Source organism: Microcebus murinus, chromosome 18 (genome assembly GCF_040939455.1).
Source record: "Microcebus murinus isolate Inina chromosome 18, M.murinus_Inina_mat1.0, whole genome shotgun sequence".
NCBI classification, from domain to species: domain Eukaryota; kingdom Metazoa; phylum Chordata; class Mammalia; order Primates; family Cheirogaleidae; genus Microcebus; species Microcebus murinus.
This window is the reverse complement of record NC_134121.1, coordinates 30912101-30931191: the sequence shown is the minus strand read 5'-3', so window position 1 is coordinate 30931191 and position 19091 is coordinate 30912101. Positions and strand designations below refer to the sequence as shown.

At 37.7% G+C, this 19091-nt stretch overlaps 1 protein-coding gene across 1 annotated transcript in view; it reads left to right on the top strand.

Moving 5' to 3' along the window:
• Nucleotides 1-19091, top strand: part of DHX40 (DEAH-box helicase 40) — a 47396-nt gene that overhangs the window by 19091 nt on the left and 9214 nt on the right. The window contains exons 8-13 of the mRNA XM_012770019.2: nt 17-116; nt 1683-1769; nt 1909-2091; nt 5937-6017; nt 6645-6802; nt 18902-19016. Coding sequence (XP_012625473.1) covers nt 17-116; nt 1683-1769; nt 1909-2091; nt 5937-6017; nt 6645-6802; nt 18902-19016 — 724 coding nt within the window. The remainder of the gene's footprint in view (nt 1-16; nt 117-1682; nt 1770-1908; nt 2092-5936; nt 6018-6644; nt 6803-18901; nt 19017-19091) is intronic.

Sequence of the window (19091 nt, the reverse complement as noted above, 5' to 3'; positions counted from 1 at the left end):
TCTATATATATTTTAGATCAACAGAGGAGAATATTTTTGCCACCTCCACCTGGAATTAGAAAATGTGTCATCTCCACCAATATTTCTGCAACATCTTTGACAATAGATGGAATCAGGTACAACTTTCGAAATTTTTCTTAAAGTCAAGGAGGCCACTTAGCTAATTATTACTGAACATTAACTAAACATTACTGAGTTTTTTTCTTGGTGTCCTCCCCTAATTATGGGATTAGGGGAGCAGCTCTCCTGAATAAATTGACCTCGGTAATTTTTTGTTTCCAGAACAAGCAAAAACCTTAAATAGCATGTTTCAGAATGTTGTCTTCTGTGAATGATAAACTTAGGACTATTCCTAACTTAGTTCTTTTTTTTTTTTTTTTTTTTTTTTTGAGGCAGAGACTCACTCTGTTGCCTGGGCTAGAGTGCTGTGGTTTCAGCCTAGCTCACAGCAACCTCAAATTCCTGGATTCAGGTGATCCTGCTGCCTCAGCCTCCTGAGTAGCTGGGACTACAGGCATGCTCCACCATGCCTGGCTCATTTTTTCTACATATTTTTAGTTGGCCAATTAATTTCTTTCTATTTTTTAGTAGAGACGGGGTCTCGCTCTTGCTCAGGCTGGTTTCGAACTCCTAACCTTGAGCGATCCTCCTGCCTTGGCCTCCCAGAGTGCTAGGATTACAGGCGTGAGCCACCGCACATGGCCCTAGCTTAGTTCTTACCTGATTTGTTTTCCATTTAATTGGATTCAAATGGCATGTTAAGGGCTAGTTCGAATTAGATTCTGAACCTGTTAGGATGGTCTAAAGCTGACTTTAAAGTTTATTTTTTTATTGAGGTGAATTTACATAACATGAAATTAATCATTTAAAAGTGAACAATTAAGGGGTATTTAATACATTTATAGTATTGTGTAACACTATTAGAACTATTTCTAAAACATTGTGTTACCCCGACATAAAACCCCTACCCATTATGCAGGTAATCCACATTCTCCTTTCCACCCTGTCCCCTGGCAACTATCAGTCTTACTGTTTCTATGTATTTTCTTTTTTTGAGACAGAGCCTCACTCAGTTGCCTGGGCTAGAGTGCTATGGCATCAGCTTAGCTCACAGAAACCTTAAACTACTGGGCTCAAGCGGTCCTTCTGCCTTAGCCTCTGGAGTAGCTGGGACTATAGGAATGCATCACCATGCCTGGCTAATTTTTTCTATATATTTTTAGTTGGCCAATTAATTTCTTTTTATTTTAAGTAGAGATAGGGTCTTGCTCTTGCTGAGGCTGGTTTCGAACTCCTGACCTTGAGCCAAACTCCCACCTCGGCCTCCCAGAGTGCTGGGATTACAGGCATGAGACACCGCGTCCGGCTTATCTATAAATATTTGATTATTTGTTTTTAGTTCTTTGGGGTGTATAGTTAGTAATGGAGTTGCTGGTTCATGAGGTAATTTTGTGTTTAACTTTTTGAGGAACTCCCAAGCCATTTTCTACTTTGGCTGAACCATTTTATATTCTTACCAGCATCACATAAGTGTTCCAATTTCTTGACTTTCATGTTTTACACTTAACATAAAAGGCATTGTGTAGTTGTTAAATTGCTAGAAAAGGAAAACTCAAAGTGTTTAAAAATTAACAAGTCTTCCCTTGTTTTCCAGAAACTTAACTTGCTTTCATTCTCCTTAGATATGTGGTAGATGGTGGCTTTGTGAAGCAGTTAAATCACAACCCCAGATTAGGATTAGACATCCTGGAGGTGGTTCCAATTTCAAAGTAAGTCTCTATGTCAAGCCTTTTTGTTCAAAGAATAGTTGGTTAGATAATTTCTATTTGGTTTGGGGATAAGAAGTAAATTACCTGGGAAACCCACAAAACATTTTGAGGACTTTTTGTTTTTGTTTTCCTTCTGTAGGAGTGAGGCATTACAGCGAAGTGGCCGAGCTGGCAGGACTTCCTCAGGAAAATGCTTTCGAATATATAGTAAAGATTTTTGGAACCAGTGTATGCCTGACCATGTAATCCCTGAGATTAAGAGAACTAGTTTGACATCTGTAGTTCTGACCTTAAAGTGCCTTGCCATACATGATGTCATAAGGTATGTGGAAAATTTGAAAAAAAGAAAATTTTGTTAGGTTAAGCCAGGATATTTCTTAAAAATTCTTTTGTAGTATTTGACTCATACATCCTTGAGAATTGAGGCTAATCTATTATCAAGGTTGGGTTTTCTCATTGGTTGCTTTTCAACCAAACCAAAATAAAAGACTTCCTTGCATTGCTTTACTGGGAATTGATCGTTTGCTCATGTTTTAACCTTGGCTTGATAGAGGGACCTCAAGCTGGTGTTTATGTGGATCACTTGGTGATTACTGTTTATTTGTAATGAAAGGTATTAATGATCCTAATTCCAGTCAGAAAGTGTTTTTTTGGTAGCTTTTTTGGTATGGCCAGCATTGTACTGTTTACCATGAAAGAAACAAGGGGAAACAAGGTTCAGACACATGAAGGAGAGAAGAGAACAAGTATTAAATTAGTCAAATGTTAATCTAAGAAATTTATTGGTATAGAACAAAATATTGTTATTGTTGTAGGGGATGGAAATTTTACATCAGACATGGTAGAGCCGGTAATGAAGGAACGTACTGTCTTATTCTTTATTTTGGTCTTGATTAAGACCAAATCTAAACCTGGGAAATCTAAATGTGTCTGGAACTTTGGGAAAAGGTGATCACAAATTCTTTTTTTTTTTTTTTTTGAGACAGAGTCTCACTTTGTTGCCCAGGCTAGAGTGAGTGCCGTGGCGTCAGCCTAGCTCATAGCAACCTCAAGCTCCTGGGCTCAAGCAATCCTGCCCCAGCCTCCCAAGTAGCTGGGACTACAAGCATGTGCCACCATGCCTGGCTAATTTTTTCTATATATATTAGTTGGCCAATTAATTTCTTTCTATTTATAGTAGATATGGGGTTTTGCTCTTGCTCAGGCTAGTCTCCAACCTCTGAGCTCAAGCAGTCCTCCTGCCTCTGCCTCCCAGAGTGCTAGGATTACAGGTGTGAGCCACCACGCCCGGCCAACACAAATTCTTTAAATTCATAATAATAAGTGATTACTAGGTACACCCAAATATGTATTGTATACTCTTGGAAAGCCAATTTCAAAATGTTTTGGATAGTTATATAAGAATAGAGATTTTCTAAATGAGAATATGTAGATCCTAGAAAGAGAAAAGCAAATAATAAATGAAATTCTAACTGTAATCATAAATGATACCAATGAGAGAGAAGGAGAGTGTCACAAACAGAGCAGCATCTAACCAAGAATGAATACATATTAGAAAAATAGGAACAATAATTACTAATATCATCTGCACTGAGTTATTTTTCCATCTTAAGTCTTAAGATCTAGGATGTACTAAAAATCCCCAAAATATGAGACACCAAAAAACTCCTGGGCTAAAGAATATCCTCTCACCTCAGCCTCCTACATAGCTGTGACTATATGCATGCACCACCACACCTCACTAATTTTTAACTTTTTTTTTTGTAGAAATGGGGTCTTGCTATGTTGCTTGAATTCTTGGGCTCAGGCAGTCCTCCTGCCTCAGCCCAAAGTGCTGGGATTATAGATGTGAGCCACTGCACCCAACCTAAGATACATCTTATATCCTGTGTTTCGGATGCACAATAAGGAAATACATGTGGGAAAGATCTGAAATTATCAGATCACCACAAAATTAATATGAGCTTGCAGTTAAGGTTTTGTTTAAAAAAAAAAAAACAATAAAAACAATCCCACTGGCATAGACTTTGGTTATATTAGTAAACTGTAATGTCTATACAAGAGGGAATCATAGCATTTCTGTTCTGTGTTGGTTACTCAACGATTGGAATTCAGTTTTGGATATCATCAAGTATAATGAGGAGTTTGACAAGCTAGAATGTTTTGCCGTGGTCCCTGAGCTTTTTGGCACCAGGGACCAGTTTCATGGAAGACAATTTTTCCACAGACTGGTAGTGGGGTAGGGTTGTGGGGAGCTCAGGCGGTGATATGAGAGATGGAGAGTGGCTGTCAATACAGATGAAGCTTCGCTTGCTTGTTCGCTTGACACTGCTTACCTACTGTGCACCGTGGTTCCTAGGTTTCATGGAAGATAATTTTCCCATGGGTCGAGGGGTGGAAGTGCACAGCCAAGCCCTGCAGCCTGGTCCTTAACAGGCCACAAACCATGGCACAGAGTTTGGGGATCACAGTCTAGAGGGTGGTAATTAGATATGGTGGGTCTCACAGAAATCAAGTAATTTATGAAGAGTGCTTAACACAATTAATAATTGCTTGAATCAAGGGAGAAAAATTATTGCAGTTTTTAAAATTTGCAGTATTTCACAAAAAATAGTTTTTACTGTTGTGTAGAAGAGGAAGCTGACTAGTTTGATACCACTCTAGCATAGGGTGGCAACTATGTTCCAGTCTCACTGTTTTTGTAAATAAAATATTATTAGAATGTAGCCATGCCCATTCGTTTACATATGTCTGCTTTTGCTGTAATAGCAGAGTTAAGTAATTATAACAGAGACCAAATGGCCTGCAAGCCTAAACTATTTATTCTCTATCCCTTTACAGAAAATGTTAGCCAATTCTTGCTCTAGCTGCTACCAGGACCTATTGTTAGGAAAGCTAACAGTAAAACAGTCTAAGAAATTTTTGTTTGTTTACTTATTTTAAAATAGAGCTATCAATCCTGGAATGGACATTTATGTACGGTATTGGACCTTTTTCAAGATGTACCAAGCACCATTCCGTTAACTCACTTAATCTCTTTTTTTTTTTTTTTTTTTTTGAGACAGAGTCTCACTTTGTTGCCCAGGCTAGAGTGAGTGCTGTGGCATCAGCCTAGCTCATAGCAACCTCAATCTCCTGGGCTCAAGTGATCCTACTGCCTCAGCCTCCTGAGTGGCTGGGACTACAGGCATGCGCCACCATGCCTGGCTAATTTTTTATATATATATTTTTAGTTGGTCAATTAATTTCTTTCTATTTTTAGTAGAGACGGGGTCTTGCTCAGGCTGGTTTTGAACTTCTGACCTCGAGCAATCTGCCTGCCTTGCCTCCCAGAATGCTAGGATTATAGGCATGAGCCACCATGCTTGGCCCTTTGTGAATATTTTTGTTAATTTTATTATGTATGTTCATTAATAAAATTATGTAATTTAAGAGAATGTCATTTTTTAAGGAGATGTATGCAGAAATAATTGGGGAGTGGAGAAGTGGCATTGTATTTGCAACTTATTTTCAGATAGTTCAGAAAATATTAATAAGTACATACACATACATATGTAATGATAAAAATATGGCGAAATTAATTGAATATACTTCCCCTTTTATCTAAAAGTATTTTCAGGTACTATTGAACAATTTAGCCATTTGCAATTAATTTTTCTCCATTGTTTTATAAAAATTTGGGGAAAAAATGTGAACTGCAGAAGCGAGTAGACTTGACATTAGCTGTGAAGGATGGGGCAGGATTAAGCTAAATAGAAATAGTATTCTAGCTAAGGCAAGTAAAAAAGATGTGCTACTTGAATTAGAGGAGGGTGATTCAGAACAATTTATTTCCTCTTTTGCTGAATGCTGGTTATGATCACAGAATTTTGTTTGTTTGTTTTTTATTTCATTTTTATTTTTTTAGAGATGGAGTCTTGCTATGTTGACCAGTTTGGTCTTGAACTCCTGGCTTAAAATGATCCTCCTGCCTGATCCTCCTGTCTTGTCCTGCCACAGTGCTGGGTGGCATGAACTACCATGCCCAGCCCATAGAATGTTTTAAAAAAAGAGGAGGACTTGAAAAATAAAAATAAAACCTTTTAAAGAAATATTCATCATATGTATATAAAATTCTACCATGTTCAAGAAATGACCTCTCATTTCATGTTTCATTTAAACACACAGATTTCCCTATTTGGATCCACCTAATGAGAGACTTATTCTGGAAGCTCTTAAACAACTTTACCAGTGTGATGCTATTGACAGGTAAAATTTAAAAATCACAACAAAAACAGATATTGATCTCTTTTAAACAAGGTTCTAAATATACCTTTCCTTATCAGTAGAAAATTAATTTGTTTAAGTTGGATGGATTGTTTTACTTGAAATTAGAATTTGTCCTGAGTCTTTTTTTACAATTCTGATTTAAAAACTATACCATAAAACCATTTTTGGTTAGTACTGGTATTATTTAACAAGTAATTTCTGGGTACCATTTCATTGCCAAGCTTTATGCCGAGTACATAAAAATGATAAGAGGGCCATAGTCCTTGTTCTCATGATCGTGTGAGGGGAGAAGTTTTGATAATTATTCTCTCATTTCTTCAAGGACATTCTTTATGCTTCAGTGGCATGTTTGTATCTTTTATTATACTGCTTTATTCTGCCTCATTGTTTAGTTTTTGGATGTATTAAAGGCTTTTGATAGTAGGAATTTATCATCTTTATGTTCTTCTTATCAGTGACCACAGTTTTTTATTTTCTTATATTGAATTGAATTCCTGGAGGTGATTTAAGGTATTCTAAATTATGTCAGATTTATTCTGAATGATGAACATTACATTTATACTCTCCCAATATAGAAAGACTTGGGAACTTTTTCTTTCTATTAAGGAGTGGCCATGTGACCAGATTGGGTTTGTCTATGGTGGAGTTTCCTCTCCCGCCACATCTCACATGTGCAGTAATAAAGGCTGCTTCTCTGGATTGTGAGGATCTACTACTTCCAATAGCAGCAATGTTGTCTGTGGAAAACGTCTTCATTAGACCTGGTAAGAAGTTTATTGATAAGTTGTTGTTTATTGTTGTTTTTTTGTTTTGTTTTGTTTTGTTTTTTGTCTTTTCAGACAGAGTCTTGCTCTATTGCCTAGGCTGGAGTGCAATGGCCTCATCATAGTTCACTGCAACCTCAAACTCCTGGGCTCAAGTGTTCTTTCTGCCTCAGCATTCTGAGTAGCTAAGACTATAGGCATATACTATCAGACCTGGCTTTTTTTTTTTCTTTTTTTTTTTGAGACAGAGTCTTGCTCTGTTGCTTGGGCTAGAGTGCCGTGGCATCAGCCTAGCTACAGCAACCTTCAACTCCTGGGCTCAAGCGATCCTCCTGCCTCAGCCTCCCGAGTAGCTGGGACTACAGGCATGTGCCACCATGCCCGGCTAATTTTTTTTCTATATATATTTTTTAGTCAATATTAGCCAGATAATTTCTTTCTATTTTTAGTAGAGATGGGGTCTTGCTCTGGCTCATGCTGGTCTTAAACTCCTTACCTCAAGCGATCCTCCTGCCTCGGCCTCCTAGCGTGCTAGGATTACAGGGTTTTGTTTTAGAGTCTGGATCTTACTATGTTGCCCAGGCTGGTCTCAAACTTCTGGCCTCAAAAATACCTGGCCTTGGCTGGCCACAGTGGCTCATGCCTGTAATCCTAGCACGCTGGGAGGCCGAGGCAAGGCCGGTGGATTATTTGAGTTCAGGAGTTGAGACTAGCCTGAGCAAGAGCAAGACCTCGTCTCTACTAAAAATAGAAAGAAAATTAACTGGACAACTAAAAAATATATAGAAAAAATTAGCTGGGCATGGTGGTGCATGCCTGTAGTCCCAGCTACTCGGGAGGCTGAGGCAGCAGGATTGCTTGAGTCCAGGAGTTTGAGGTTGCTGTGGGCGAGGCTGACGTCATGGCACTCTAGCCCTGGCAACAAAGTCAGACTCTCTCTCTCTCAAAAAAAGAAAAATACCTGTCCTCAAGCAATCCTCTTGCCTTGGCCTCCCAAAGTGCTTGGATTATAGACATAAGCTACCACACCCAGCCTGTTTTTTTTTTTAATTAATAGACTTTATTTTTTAGAGCACTTTTAAGTTTACAGAAGAATTGAGAAGAAAGAACAGAGGGTTCACATTTATCCCCTTCAGCCATTTTCCCCTATTATCAACACCTTTCATTTGTGTGGTATTGTAACTTTTGAGCCAATACTGATACATTATTATTAACTAAAGAGATCACTGTATTGTATATGCTATAGGTTTTGACAAATGTGTAATGACACATATTCACATATTCAGTGATAGTACAGTATCATTCAGAATAGTTTCACAGCCCTGAATGTCCTTTGCTCCCCTTACTCATCCCTATATCCTTTCCTACAAACCCTTGGCAGCCACTGCTCTTTTTACTGTCTCCATAGTTTTACCTTTTCCAGAATGCCATATAGTTGGAATTATATAATACATAACCTTTTCAGATTGACTTCTTTCACTTAGCAATATGCATTTAAGGTTTCTCCATTTCTTTTTGTGGCATCATAGCTTATTTCTTTTTATCACTGAATAGTATTTCATTGTATGGAATTTGTTCATCCATTCACCTATTGAAGGACATGTTGATTGCTTTTTCATGTTTTGGCAATTATGAATAAAGATGCTATAAATATCTGTGTACAAGTTTTTATGTGGACACAGGTTTTCAACTCGTTGGTGGATCATATGGTAAGAGTATGCTTAGTTCTGTAAGAAACTGCTAACCTGTCTTCCAACATGGCTATCTTGTTTTGCATTCCCACCAGCAATGAATCTGAAAGTTCTCTTGCATCACATCATGGTGGTGTTAGTTTTTTGGATTTTGGCCATTCTAATTGGTGTGTAGTGGTACCTCATTGTTTTAATTTGTAGTTCCTTGATTTTATAAGATGTTGAGCATCTTTTCATATACTTGTTTGTCATCTGTACATCTTTGGTGAGGTATCTCTTCAGGTTTTTAAATTTATTTTTATTTTATTTTATTTTTAATTTTATATTTTTTATCTCTGCCCTTGTCCCCTGTTCAGGTATTTTTAAGTTCAGTAGTTTGTTTTCTTACTGTTGAGTTTAAAGAGTTCTTTGTGTAATTTGGATAATAGTTCTTTATCAAATGTATTTTTTATAAATATTTTCTCCCAGTCTATGGTTTATCTTATTGTCTTGACATTATCTTTTGCAGAGCAGAAGTTTTTTTTTTGTTTTTTTTTTGAGACAGAATCTCGCTTTGTTGCCCAGGCTAGAGTGAATGCCGTGGTGTCAGCCTAGCTCACAGCAACCTCAAACTCCTGGGCTCAAGCAATCCTGCTGCCTTGGCCTCCCGAGTAGCTGGGACTATAGGCATGCGCCACCATGCCCAGCTAATTTTTTCTATATATATTAGTTAGCCAATTAATTTCTTTCTATTTATAGTAAAGACAGGGTCTCGCTCTTGCTTAGGTTTCGAACTCCTGACCTTGAGCAACCCACCCGCCTCAGCCTCCCAGAGTGCTAGGATTACAGGCGTGAGCCACCGCGCCTGGCCCGAGCAGAAGTTTTTAATTTTAATGAAGTCCAGCTTATCAACTATTTCTTTTGTGGATTGTGCCTTTGGTGTTGTATCTAAAAAGTCATTGTTGACCAGGCACAGTGGTTCACACCTGTAATTCCAGCACTTTGGGAAGCCGAGGCAGAACGATCATTTGAGCCCAGGAGTTTGAAACCAGCCTGGGTAACATAGACCCCTGTCCTATAAAATAATAAAAAGTCATTGTTATACTGACGATCATCTAGATTTTCTCTTGTATTTTTTTTTTTTATTAGTTGGATGTTCCAGCACCATTTGTTAAAAATACTATCCTTTCTTTGTTGAAACGCCTTTGCTCCTATGTCAAAGATTACTTGACTTTACTTGTGTGGGTCTGTTTCTGGACTCTCTGCTCTCTGGTCTGGGTCACATGACCCTTTCAGATTTTTTTTTTTTTGAATCAGAGTCTCACTCTGTTGCTGTGGCTGGAGTGCCGTGGTATCAGCCTAGCTCACAGCAGCCTCAAACTCCTGAGCTCAAGTGATCCTTCTGTCTCAGCCTCTCAAGTAGCTGGAACTATAGGCACATACCACCATACTTGGCTAATTTTTTTATTTGTAGAGATAGGGTCTTGCTGCGTTGCTCAGGCTCTTCTCAAATTCCTGGCCTCAAGCAGTCCTTCTGCCTTCACCTCCCAAAGTGCTGGAATTGCAGCCCTGAGCCTTTGCCTGGCCTATAGTATAATAACTCTTGAAGTTAGGTAAGGTCAATTCTTCAACTTTGTTCTTTCATTTCAACATTGTTTTGGCAATTCTGGGTCTTTTTTCTTTCCATATAAACTTTAGAACCAGTTTGTTGAAATCCACAAAATAACTTGCTGGGATTTTAATTGGAGTAGATCAAGTTGGGAAGAACTGACATCTTTGACAGTATTGAATCTTCCTCTCCATGCCCATGGAATCTCTTTCCATTTATTTGTATCCCTAGCAATTCACTGAGCATTTATTGAAGGTTTATCGTATGTCTACCCCTGGGGCAGAAAACTGAGGATAAACCATTTTTATATTTTGTTATCCTTTAACTTAGTTGTTTGGCACAGGAAATTTATAATGTTGCTGGCTGAGAGTTCATTTCCTTTCACTAGAAAAGGAAGATAATAAGGTGAACCTTTGTTCTTTCACAGTACATTAGTAATATATTAACCTTTTCTTCTAGAATAAAAAAAAAAGGTAGTTTAGCCCTTAAGAATTCTTTTGAAGTTTCCATGTCTTTAAACCTCTGCTTCTTTCCTTTCATGATATGTCAGTATAAGACACAACTTAAGGCCGTGCCTTAAGCACTCTGGGAGGCCAAGGTGGGCGGATTGTTCGAGGTCAGGAGTTCGAAACCAGCCTGAGCAAGAGCGAGACCCCCGTCTCTACTATAAATAGGAAGAAATTAATTGGCCAACTAATATATATAGAAAAAAATTAGCCGGGCATGGTGGCGCATGCCTATAGTCCCAGCTACTCAGGAGGCTGAGGCAGTAGGATCGCTTGAGCCTAGGAGTTTGAGGCTGCAGTGAGCTAGGCTGATACCACGGCACTCTAGCCACAGCAACAGAGTGAGACTCTGTCTCAAAAAAAAAAAAAAAAATCTGAAAGGGTCATGTGACCCAGACTAGAGAGTAGAGAGTCCAGAAACCTTCTATATAGTTTCAGCAAATTTTAACATTTTGCCCCCTTAATTTCTCTCTCTCTCTTCTGTATATGTGTATACATATATATAAATGTACTTTCTCTTTTTATGACTCATTTAAGAATTGGAAACATTATGCTCCCTTACCACAAAATATTTATATCTCTATTTACTAAGAACAAGGGAATCTCTTATTTAACCATAGTACATTAATCAAAATTAGGAAATTTAACATGGATACAATATTATTATCTAACCCAGAGTCCATATTCAAATTGTTCATTTTCCCTAATGTACATTTTTTTTTTGAGACAGAGTCACATTCTGTTGCCCAGGGTCTAGAGTGCTGTGGAGTCAGCCTAGCTCACAGCAACCCCAAACTCCTGGGCTCAAGCAATCCTTCTGCCTCAGCCTTCCAAGTAGCTGGGACTACAGGCATGCGCCACCATGCCCGGCTAATTTTTTCTATATTTTCTATATTTTTAGTTGTCCAGCTAATGTCTTTCTATTTTTTTTAGTAGAGACGGGGTCTCGCTCTTGCTCAGGCTGGTCTTGAACTCCTGAGCTCAAAGGATATGCCTGCCTCAGCCTTCCAGAGTGCTAGGATTACAGGCGTGAGCCACTGAGCCCGGCCCCAAATTGTCCATTTTCCCTCTTATACACAAAGGAGTTTCATAATTGCTAAACTATACAACTGTGAAAGGCAACCCTATTTAAATAGAGTTTGATATTCATTTACAGTTTATTTAAGGTAAAATTTACATATAGTGAAATGCATAAATCTTAGGTGTATAATTAAATTAGTTTTGTGAGATGCTTTTATGCCCATACAACCCACACCCCTGTCAAAATGTGGAACATTTTCATCACTCCAGAAAATTACCTCAGTGCCACTTCTGAGTCAGGATTTTTTGTTTTTTCAGGAAAAAAAAAATCAGCTAAGTGGCTAGTTCTTTTCAGTTTAGTTTTGCCTGTCTGAAACTTCATCTAAATATAGTTATATACTATACTGTTTTGTGTCTGGCTTCTTTTAGACAATATAATATATGTGTGGTTAATCCATATTGTTTGTATGTGTCAGTGCTTTATTCTTTTTATTGTTGAATAGTATTCCATTGTATGAGCATACTATAATTGTTGACAGACATTTGTTTTATTTAGTGCTATGTATGAATAAAGCTGTTTTGAATATTCTTGCGTAAAACTTTTGGAGGTGTGTATTTTCATATCTCTTGGGTAAGGTAAATGCCTAAGAAAGAAATTGCTATGATATCAAATAGGTGTATGTTAAGCTTTAAGAAACTACCAAACCTTTTTCCTAAGTAGTTGTACCATTTTAAAAATCCCATCAGGCCGGGTGTGGTGGCTCACACCTGTAATCCTAGCACTCTGGGAGGCTGAGGTGGGTGGATCATTTGAGCTCAGGAGTTCGAAACCAGCCTGCGCAAGAGCGAGACCTCGTCTCTACTATAAATAGAAAGAAATTAATTGGCCAACTAATATATATAGAAAAAATTAGCCGGGCATGGTGGTGCATGCCTGTAGTCCCAGCTACTTGGGAGGCTGAGGCAGATGGATCGCTTGAGCCCAGGAGTTTGAGGTTGCTGTGAGCTAGGCTGTCACCAAGGCACTCACTCTAGCCTGGGCAACAAAGCAAGACTCTGTCTCAAAAAAAAAAAAAAACAAAAAAAACAAATCCCATCAGCAGTGTTTGAGAGTGCAGCTTGCACTACGTGTTCTCCTCAGCATTTGGCATAGCCAATCATTTTCATTTTGTACATTCTATTATGTACCTCTTTGTGGTTTTAATTTGCATTTTCCTGATGACTATTACCTTTGAGCCCTTTTTCATGTGCTTATTGGCCATTTATCTGTCTTCCTTTGTGAAGTGCCTGTTCAAATATTTTGTCCTTGTTTTAAAAAAAATCTAATTCACTGATTCTTTCTTCTTCTAGCCCAAACCTACTGTTGAGCCCCTCTAGTGACGTTTTCATGTGTTTATGGTACTTGTCAACTCTAGTGGTCAGCTGATTGGTCAGAGGTTGTACCTAAGCCTCTTAAGCCATCTGTGTGGTATGGTTTGGAGACTACTTTCACAGTTGAGGGAGTGTATGTATGAACTTGTCCTGTGTTTAGCCAAGGACCAGATATTTAGATGTTCCTTCTCTCTTCGCTCAGAAGGCACAGCTGTGGGCATGTGAGCATTCTTCCAGAACACCGGTATGATTGTAGCTTTAGCTTTCTCTTTGTCTCTTTCACTGATGTCTGTGTTAAATTTTTGGCTCCTCTGCCTCTATTGGTATCACACTGAGCTGTGAGCCGTTAGTCTCTACTGATTGCTAAGTGATTGCTCTATTGTTTTTGACAGTGCCCTGGGGCATAAATGGCTCCAAATAAAGTTGGCCACCTTGATAGGGCAAGGTATTGCCAATATTTGAAGATGCTTGCCACTACTCTCCCCTGGGAATAAACTCCATGCTATGGAGCAGGAGCTGAGGTGGGGTGGTGAATGGGGGCCTGCTTTTCACTGGCTGCCCCATCTGAATCCTCCCTATAGAGCAGAGAAGCTTAAGGTTGGGGGTTGGTAGGAACTAATGCTGTGGCTAGGGTTGCATCTTCCCCAGCACAAAGCCCGGTGAGATGTGATGTCTGCATGTTCATTGGCTGTAAACAAACAAACCAATAAACAAACCTGGAATAACTCTAATAAGTTCAGAGTAGTGGAAGCTACTACTCAGCTGCTGAACCCATTGGAACAGCTCTTTTGCAGCACAGAGCTGTGGCAGAATGGGGACTACACTAGCTGTTCTTAGCTGTTTTGCCCTGATCTTCACTACAGAGTAGAAACTGTAGGTAAGGGAAAGGGTGCTGCTTTGAGACTGCCAAACCTTTCAAATAGCTCTTCCATACATGCAAAGCTGTGGGGAGTGGGCCATCCTTCCTACTGTTGTTACTGAATTTCATAGGTTAGATTTGTGGTAAACCCTTCCATCAATCTCTAGAGCCTTTGAATAATTGTCTCTGGTAATTTTGACTAGTTTAATAGATGTCTCTCTGGGAGAGAGTCCTCATCTAACTTCTTACCACCATGCTCAATACAGTTGACCCTGAACAACACAGGTTTGAACTGTGTGGGTTTGCTTATACGTGTATCTTTTTTAATAAGTATATTGGAAAAATTGAGTTTTGTGACAATTTGGAAAAAAATCACAGATGAACCACATAGCCTAGAAATGTAAAAAAAATTAAGAAAAACTTAGGTATGTCATAGATGCATAAAATATATATAGATACCAGTCTGTTTTTATCATTTACTACAATAGAATATACACAAATCTATTATAAAAGGTTAAAATTTATCAAAAACATACGTAAACATTTATAGACCATGTATGGTGCCATTTGTAGTCAAGAGTAATGTTAACAAATGTAAAGATATAGTTTATATCATAACTGTATAAAATTAATTTATTAGTACAGTAATACAATAATATATTACTATGCATACTGTACTACTGTAATAATTCCATAGCCACCTCCTGTTGCTATTGCGGTGAGCTCAGGTGTTGTATCTGCTTAAAATGTCATGTGACACTGATTATTTCCGTGTGAGCATTTCATCTCTCCAGTAAATTGCATATCACAGTAAAAAGTGATCTCTCGTGATTGTTACATATTTTTCATGTTTAGTGCAATACTGTAAACCTTGACTAATACCATGAGAGAGACCCATTCAAAATGCCACTAGTAATGCTGTAAGTGTTCCCAAGAAGCAAAGTCATGACATTACAAGAAAAAGTTGAATTGCTTGATGTGTACAGTAGATTGAGAAGTACAGCTGCCCGCTATTTTAGACAGGCAATTTATGTTATAAATAGATGATGTAAACTTAATGGTATTGATAAATATACTACTGTACTGTAAATGTATTTTCTATTCCTTATTACTTTCTTAATAACACTTTTTCTTTGGCTTTAAGAATACAGTATATAATACATATAACATACAAAATATGTGTTAGTCAACTGTTTATGTTATTGGTAAAGCTGCTGGTCAATAGTAGGCTATTAGTAATTAAGTTTTTTGGAAAGTCAAATTATATGTGGATTTTTGACTGCATGGTGGGGGTCGACACCCCTAACCTCCACATTGTTCTAGAGTCAACTATATGTATGTATAGTTAAAGATTCAAGCACTACAAAAGAATTTAAGTGAAAATTAAGTTTCCCTCCAAAACAAGTCCTGAGGTTTGATTCCTGGAGTCAAAAATTGCTACTATCTTCTTATTTATCCTTAAAGAGATATTCTTGCTATATGTTTAAATGATGTAGGTTTTTAAACCTGGGTCATTAAGAACTTCAGCTGCTACAAGATGCAGCTTCAGTTTTTGAGCATATGACTTGCTGTGATCTTGTAACACTCACAAGGTACATTGGCTTTCCACCTGCTTCTGAGTGCATTTATAGTCTTTATAGTTAAGCAGTCTTTTCTGGCTTGAGTTTCAGTCCTTGTAGATCACCTAGTTTAGTTTATTATATACTTATCGTTGTACAACTGGCTAGTATTCTCAGATCTGAACATTGAATTAAGGTTGTAAATATCAAAATGATGATTCTTTCAACATATATAGTAATTTCTCTCTTTGGCTGCAGTGAACTCTGTATACAATGTCTGCTCATGTAATTATTGCTTTAGAAGTCAGACAGTGGAGTGAGGGCTGTTAAATATTTAAGTGCTTTAAAATGGAACAAATTTAAAATAACGTTGGGTTGGTTCTAAATTGTTTATTTTAAATGTATTCAATGTAATATTTTTAGAAACAAAGGATACATTATGTGTATATGGCACTGAATAACTTTATTCCCCTACTTCAACTCTGAGGACTATTATTATTGAAAACTTTTCTATGTAATAGTTTTATTTTCTGATTGATTGTTGTATACAAAAGTATTGAATTATCTTCCCAAAGGGAGAAGTTCAGCTGATAGAGCTTTGTTTTGCTGCTTCGGCTTATTATTTATAGTCTTTGCCTCATTGGCATCTACCTATTTGCCTGAGGTAAAACTGATAATGGAATCTCATCTGGGGAAAGTTAATAAACTAAAGAAAATGACAAGTCTACTGAGAAAATAATTAAAGATGGCTAATTAAGCTATGACTTAGAGGATAAACTTGCCGAGATTATAACAACTGTGTGTAGATGAGTTCAGGTTTTCCTATCCCTTCCCTAAATTTGCTATGGGACTTTTGCCAGTTTTAATTTTCATTAATTAGATTATTTTTATTATTATTATTATTATTATTATTATTTTGAGACAGAGTCTCACTGTGTTGCCTGGGCTAGAGTGCCGTGGGTTCAGACTCGCTCACAGCAACCTCAAACTCCTAGCCTCAGGCGATCCTCCTGCCTCAGCCTCCCGAGTAGCTGGGACTACAGGCATGCATCACCATGCCTGGCTAATTTTTTCTATATATATATATATATTTTTTAGTTGGGCAATTAATTTCCTTCTATTTTTAGTAGAGACGGGGTCTCGCTCTTGCTCAGGCTGGTTTTGAACTCCTGACTTTGAGCAATCCACCCGCCTGGGCCTCCCAGGGTGCTAGGATTATAGGTGTGAGCCACCTCGCCTGGCCTAATTAGGTTATTTTTGAGGAAAGAGGTAAAGAAGAGGGACAAGAATATACTCTATCTTTTCTTTTAACTTTGAGAGTAATGGTGGGGATAGGCAGAGAAACTGAGAAACAGTGAGAGAAACAGAGACAAGGTAGCAATGTGGGAAGGAGAGTCAGAGAAGCAATATACTTTCTAAATTTTTTTGAAGTTTGAGCAAATAGCTACTTTAAACAAGAGATCCAACACTGACCATGCAGTTATTTTTTTAACTTTATTTTTTTCTTTAATGCTGTCCTTTAGAAATGAAGCTCTGCAGGATTAATCTTCCCAAAATATGAGCTGAGTTAAAAATTTTAATCCACTAAATTTTATTACAAAATTATTCTGACATCTTAAGAGATGGTGAATCATCTGTGTAAATTCCTATTGGAGCTGTTACAGCCAAATTGAAGGTTTCTAGGGTCAGCTGGAGGCAGGGAAGAAAAGAACTAGACTGTAGCTAGAAACTTCAAGGCTTCATAACCCAAGGGACCCAGGCAGCTGGGGATTTACATAGCTATAGCAGGAAACACCATGATTCAGAAATTTCAGGACCCCTTGACTTATAGGTAGACTTGTCTCCTAATGTTGAGAGCCCAGGATGGGGTTGATGCTGGAATCTAATGCAATTTAACTTTAGGCAAAAAACCTTTTGGGGTATGGTAGCTAGGTGCTTGAAATGAGATGTTTTGGGTTAAAAATTAGTATCTCTGAATGGATTAAGAGATGAGCATTAATAATCATTTATATATTCACTTTAGCAGGGCCATTTGTATGGTCTGAGATAAATCATATTCTCTTTTATTTGTCGCTAGCTGCTTCCTTCAGTTGCTACCTAGGTAACACAGTTGGAAGCTACTTAAAAGCTAGGATGGAAGATTTTATACCTTCATGGATGTTTTCTTTAATCAGATTGCTTTCCTTCTAATACCAGGAACTGCTGCTTTGCACATTCACATTGTGATCTATATAAGTGCTGCTCCCTGGAATCAGTCAACATTGTGCCTCTGCTAAATTCTAGGTGTGATAATTATGCTAAAGGAATAGGAATTGTAGTGTGACGTGTTAGGATGAAGGAAAGATCTTTATGCAGTTTTGAAAAAATGGGACCCTGAAAGAGTAGCCTGGATAAAATGCTATATGGGGACTAGGGCAATCAGAGAGCAGCGTATCAGGCCTGAGTGGGATAAGGGGAAGTAGCATCAAAGTCACTAACAGATAAATCTCAAAAACATAATGTTGAGCAAAAGAAACCAGACACATCAAGTACATACTGTGTCATTCCACTCATACAAAGGTGAAAAACAGGCAAAACCCATCTGTAGGGTTAGAAGTCAGGGTATGGTCACCCTTATGCAGAGGAATGGGTAGTTATTAGAAGGAAAGCATAAAAGGAGCTTCTAGGATTCTGGGAGTATTCTGTTTGTTGACTGCGTGTTGGGTACACTGGTGTGTTATGTTTGTGGGCATTGATTGAGCTATATACTTATGGCCTTTGTAGTTTTCTGTGTACATGTTATACTTCAATATAAAGTTAAAAGAGAAGAGAAAATATTTGTAGTATGTTAGGTCCACATCTATGGAGGTCATGTCTAATTGCCCATGATAGGGAATTGGATAAATAAGGACTGGTTAAATTGCGTTATGTTCCCTATACCTCTGAGGAGTAAATACTATATGACTATTTTTGAGAATGAATAATTCTACATGTACTTCCATGAATCTGTTATTAAATGAATAGAGGAAATTTCAGAACATATATCCCATTTATAGAAAAATGAAACACTATGTACTTATGCTTGCATACATATAGAAAATATCTGGAAGGACACATACCAAGAAATTAATAGTGGTTGGCCTTGAGGACTGGTTTATAGATAATGTGACAAACTGCAGAATGTTACACTTTTAAATTATATTTTTTATACCATTAAATATTTTTTACTATGAGCATGGGTTGCTGTTATGATTAAAACTAATTTAAAAGGTAAATTCCAAATACTACTTTAAAGGCAAATGGTTTGGGAGATATAATTTTGCTATTTTGGTAAAATCTCCAAAGAGTGGTTAAAGGAAGAAAATGAGTTATGGGAGAAATTAGAGGCCCCTAGAAAGAGTTAATATAGTTCTACCTAATTTCACCCCAGAGGGTGAGGCAGATTTAAATGTACTTGCAAAAACCAAGTGAATATAGGTACTTAATGTAAAGCAGAACTAAATTGCCTCTCTGATTCACCTTTTAGTTGATCCAGAGTACCAGAAGGAAGCAGAACAGAGACATCGAGAATTGGCAGCTAAAGCTGGAGGATTTAATGACTTTGCAACTTTAGCTGTCATCTTTGAACAATGCAAATCAAGGTATGTGAGCTAGTCCTTTGTACTAGAAAATATTGATTTGATAAATAGCTTTAATATGTACTTACTATGTGACTT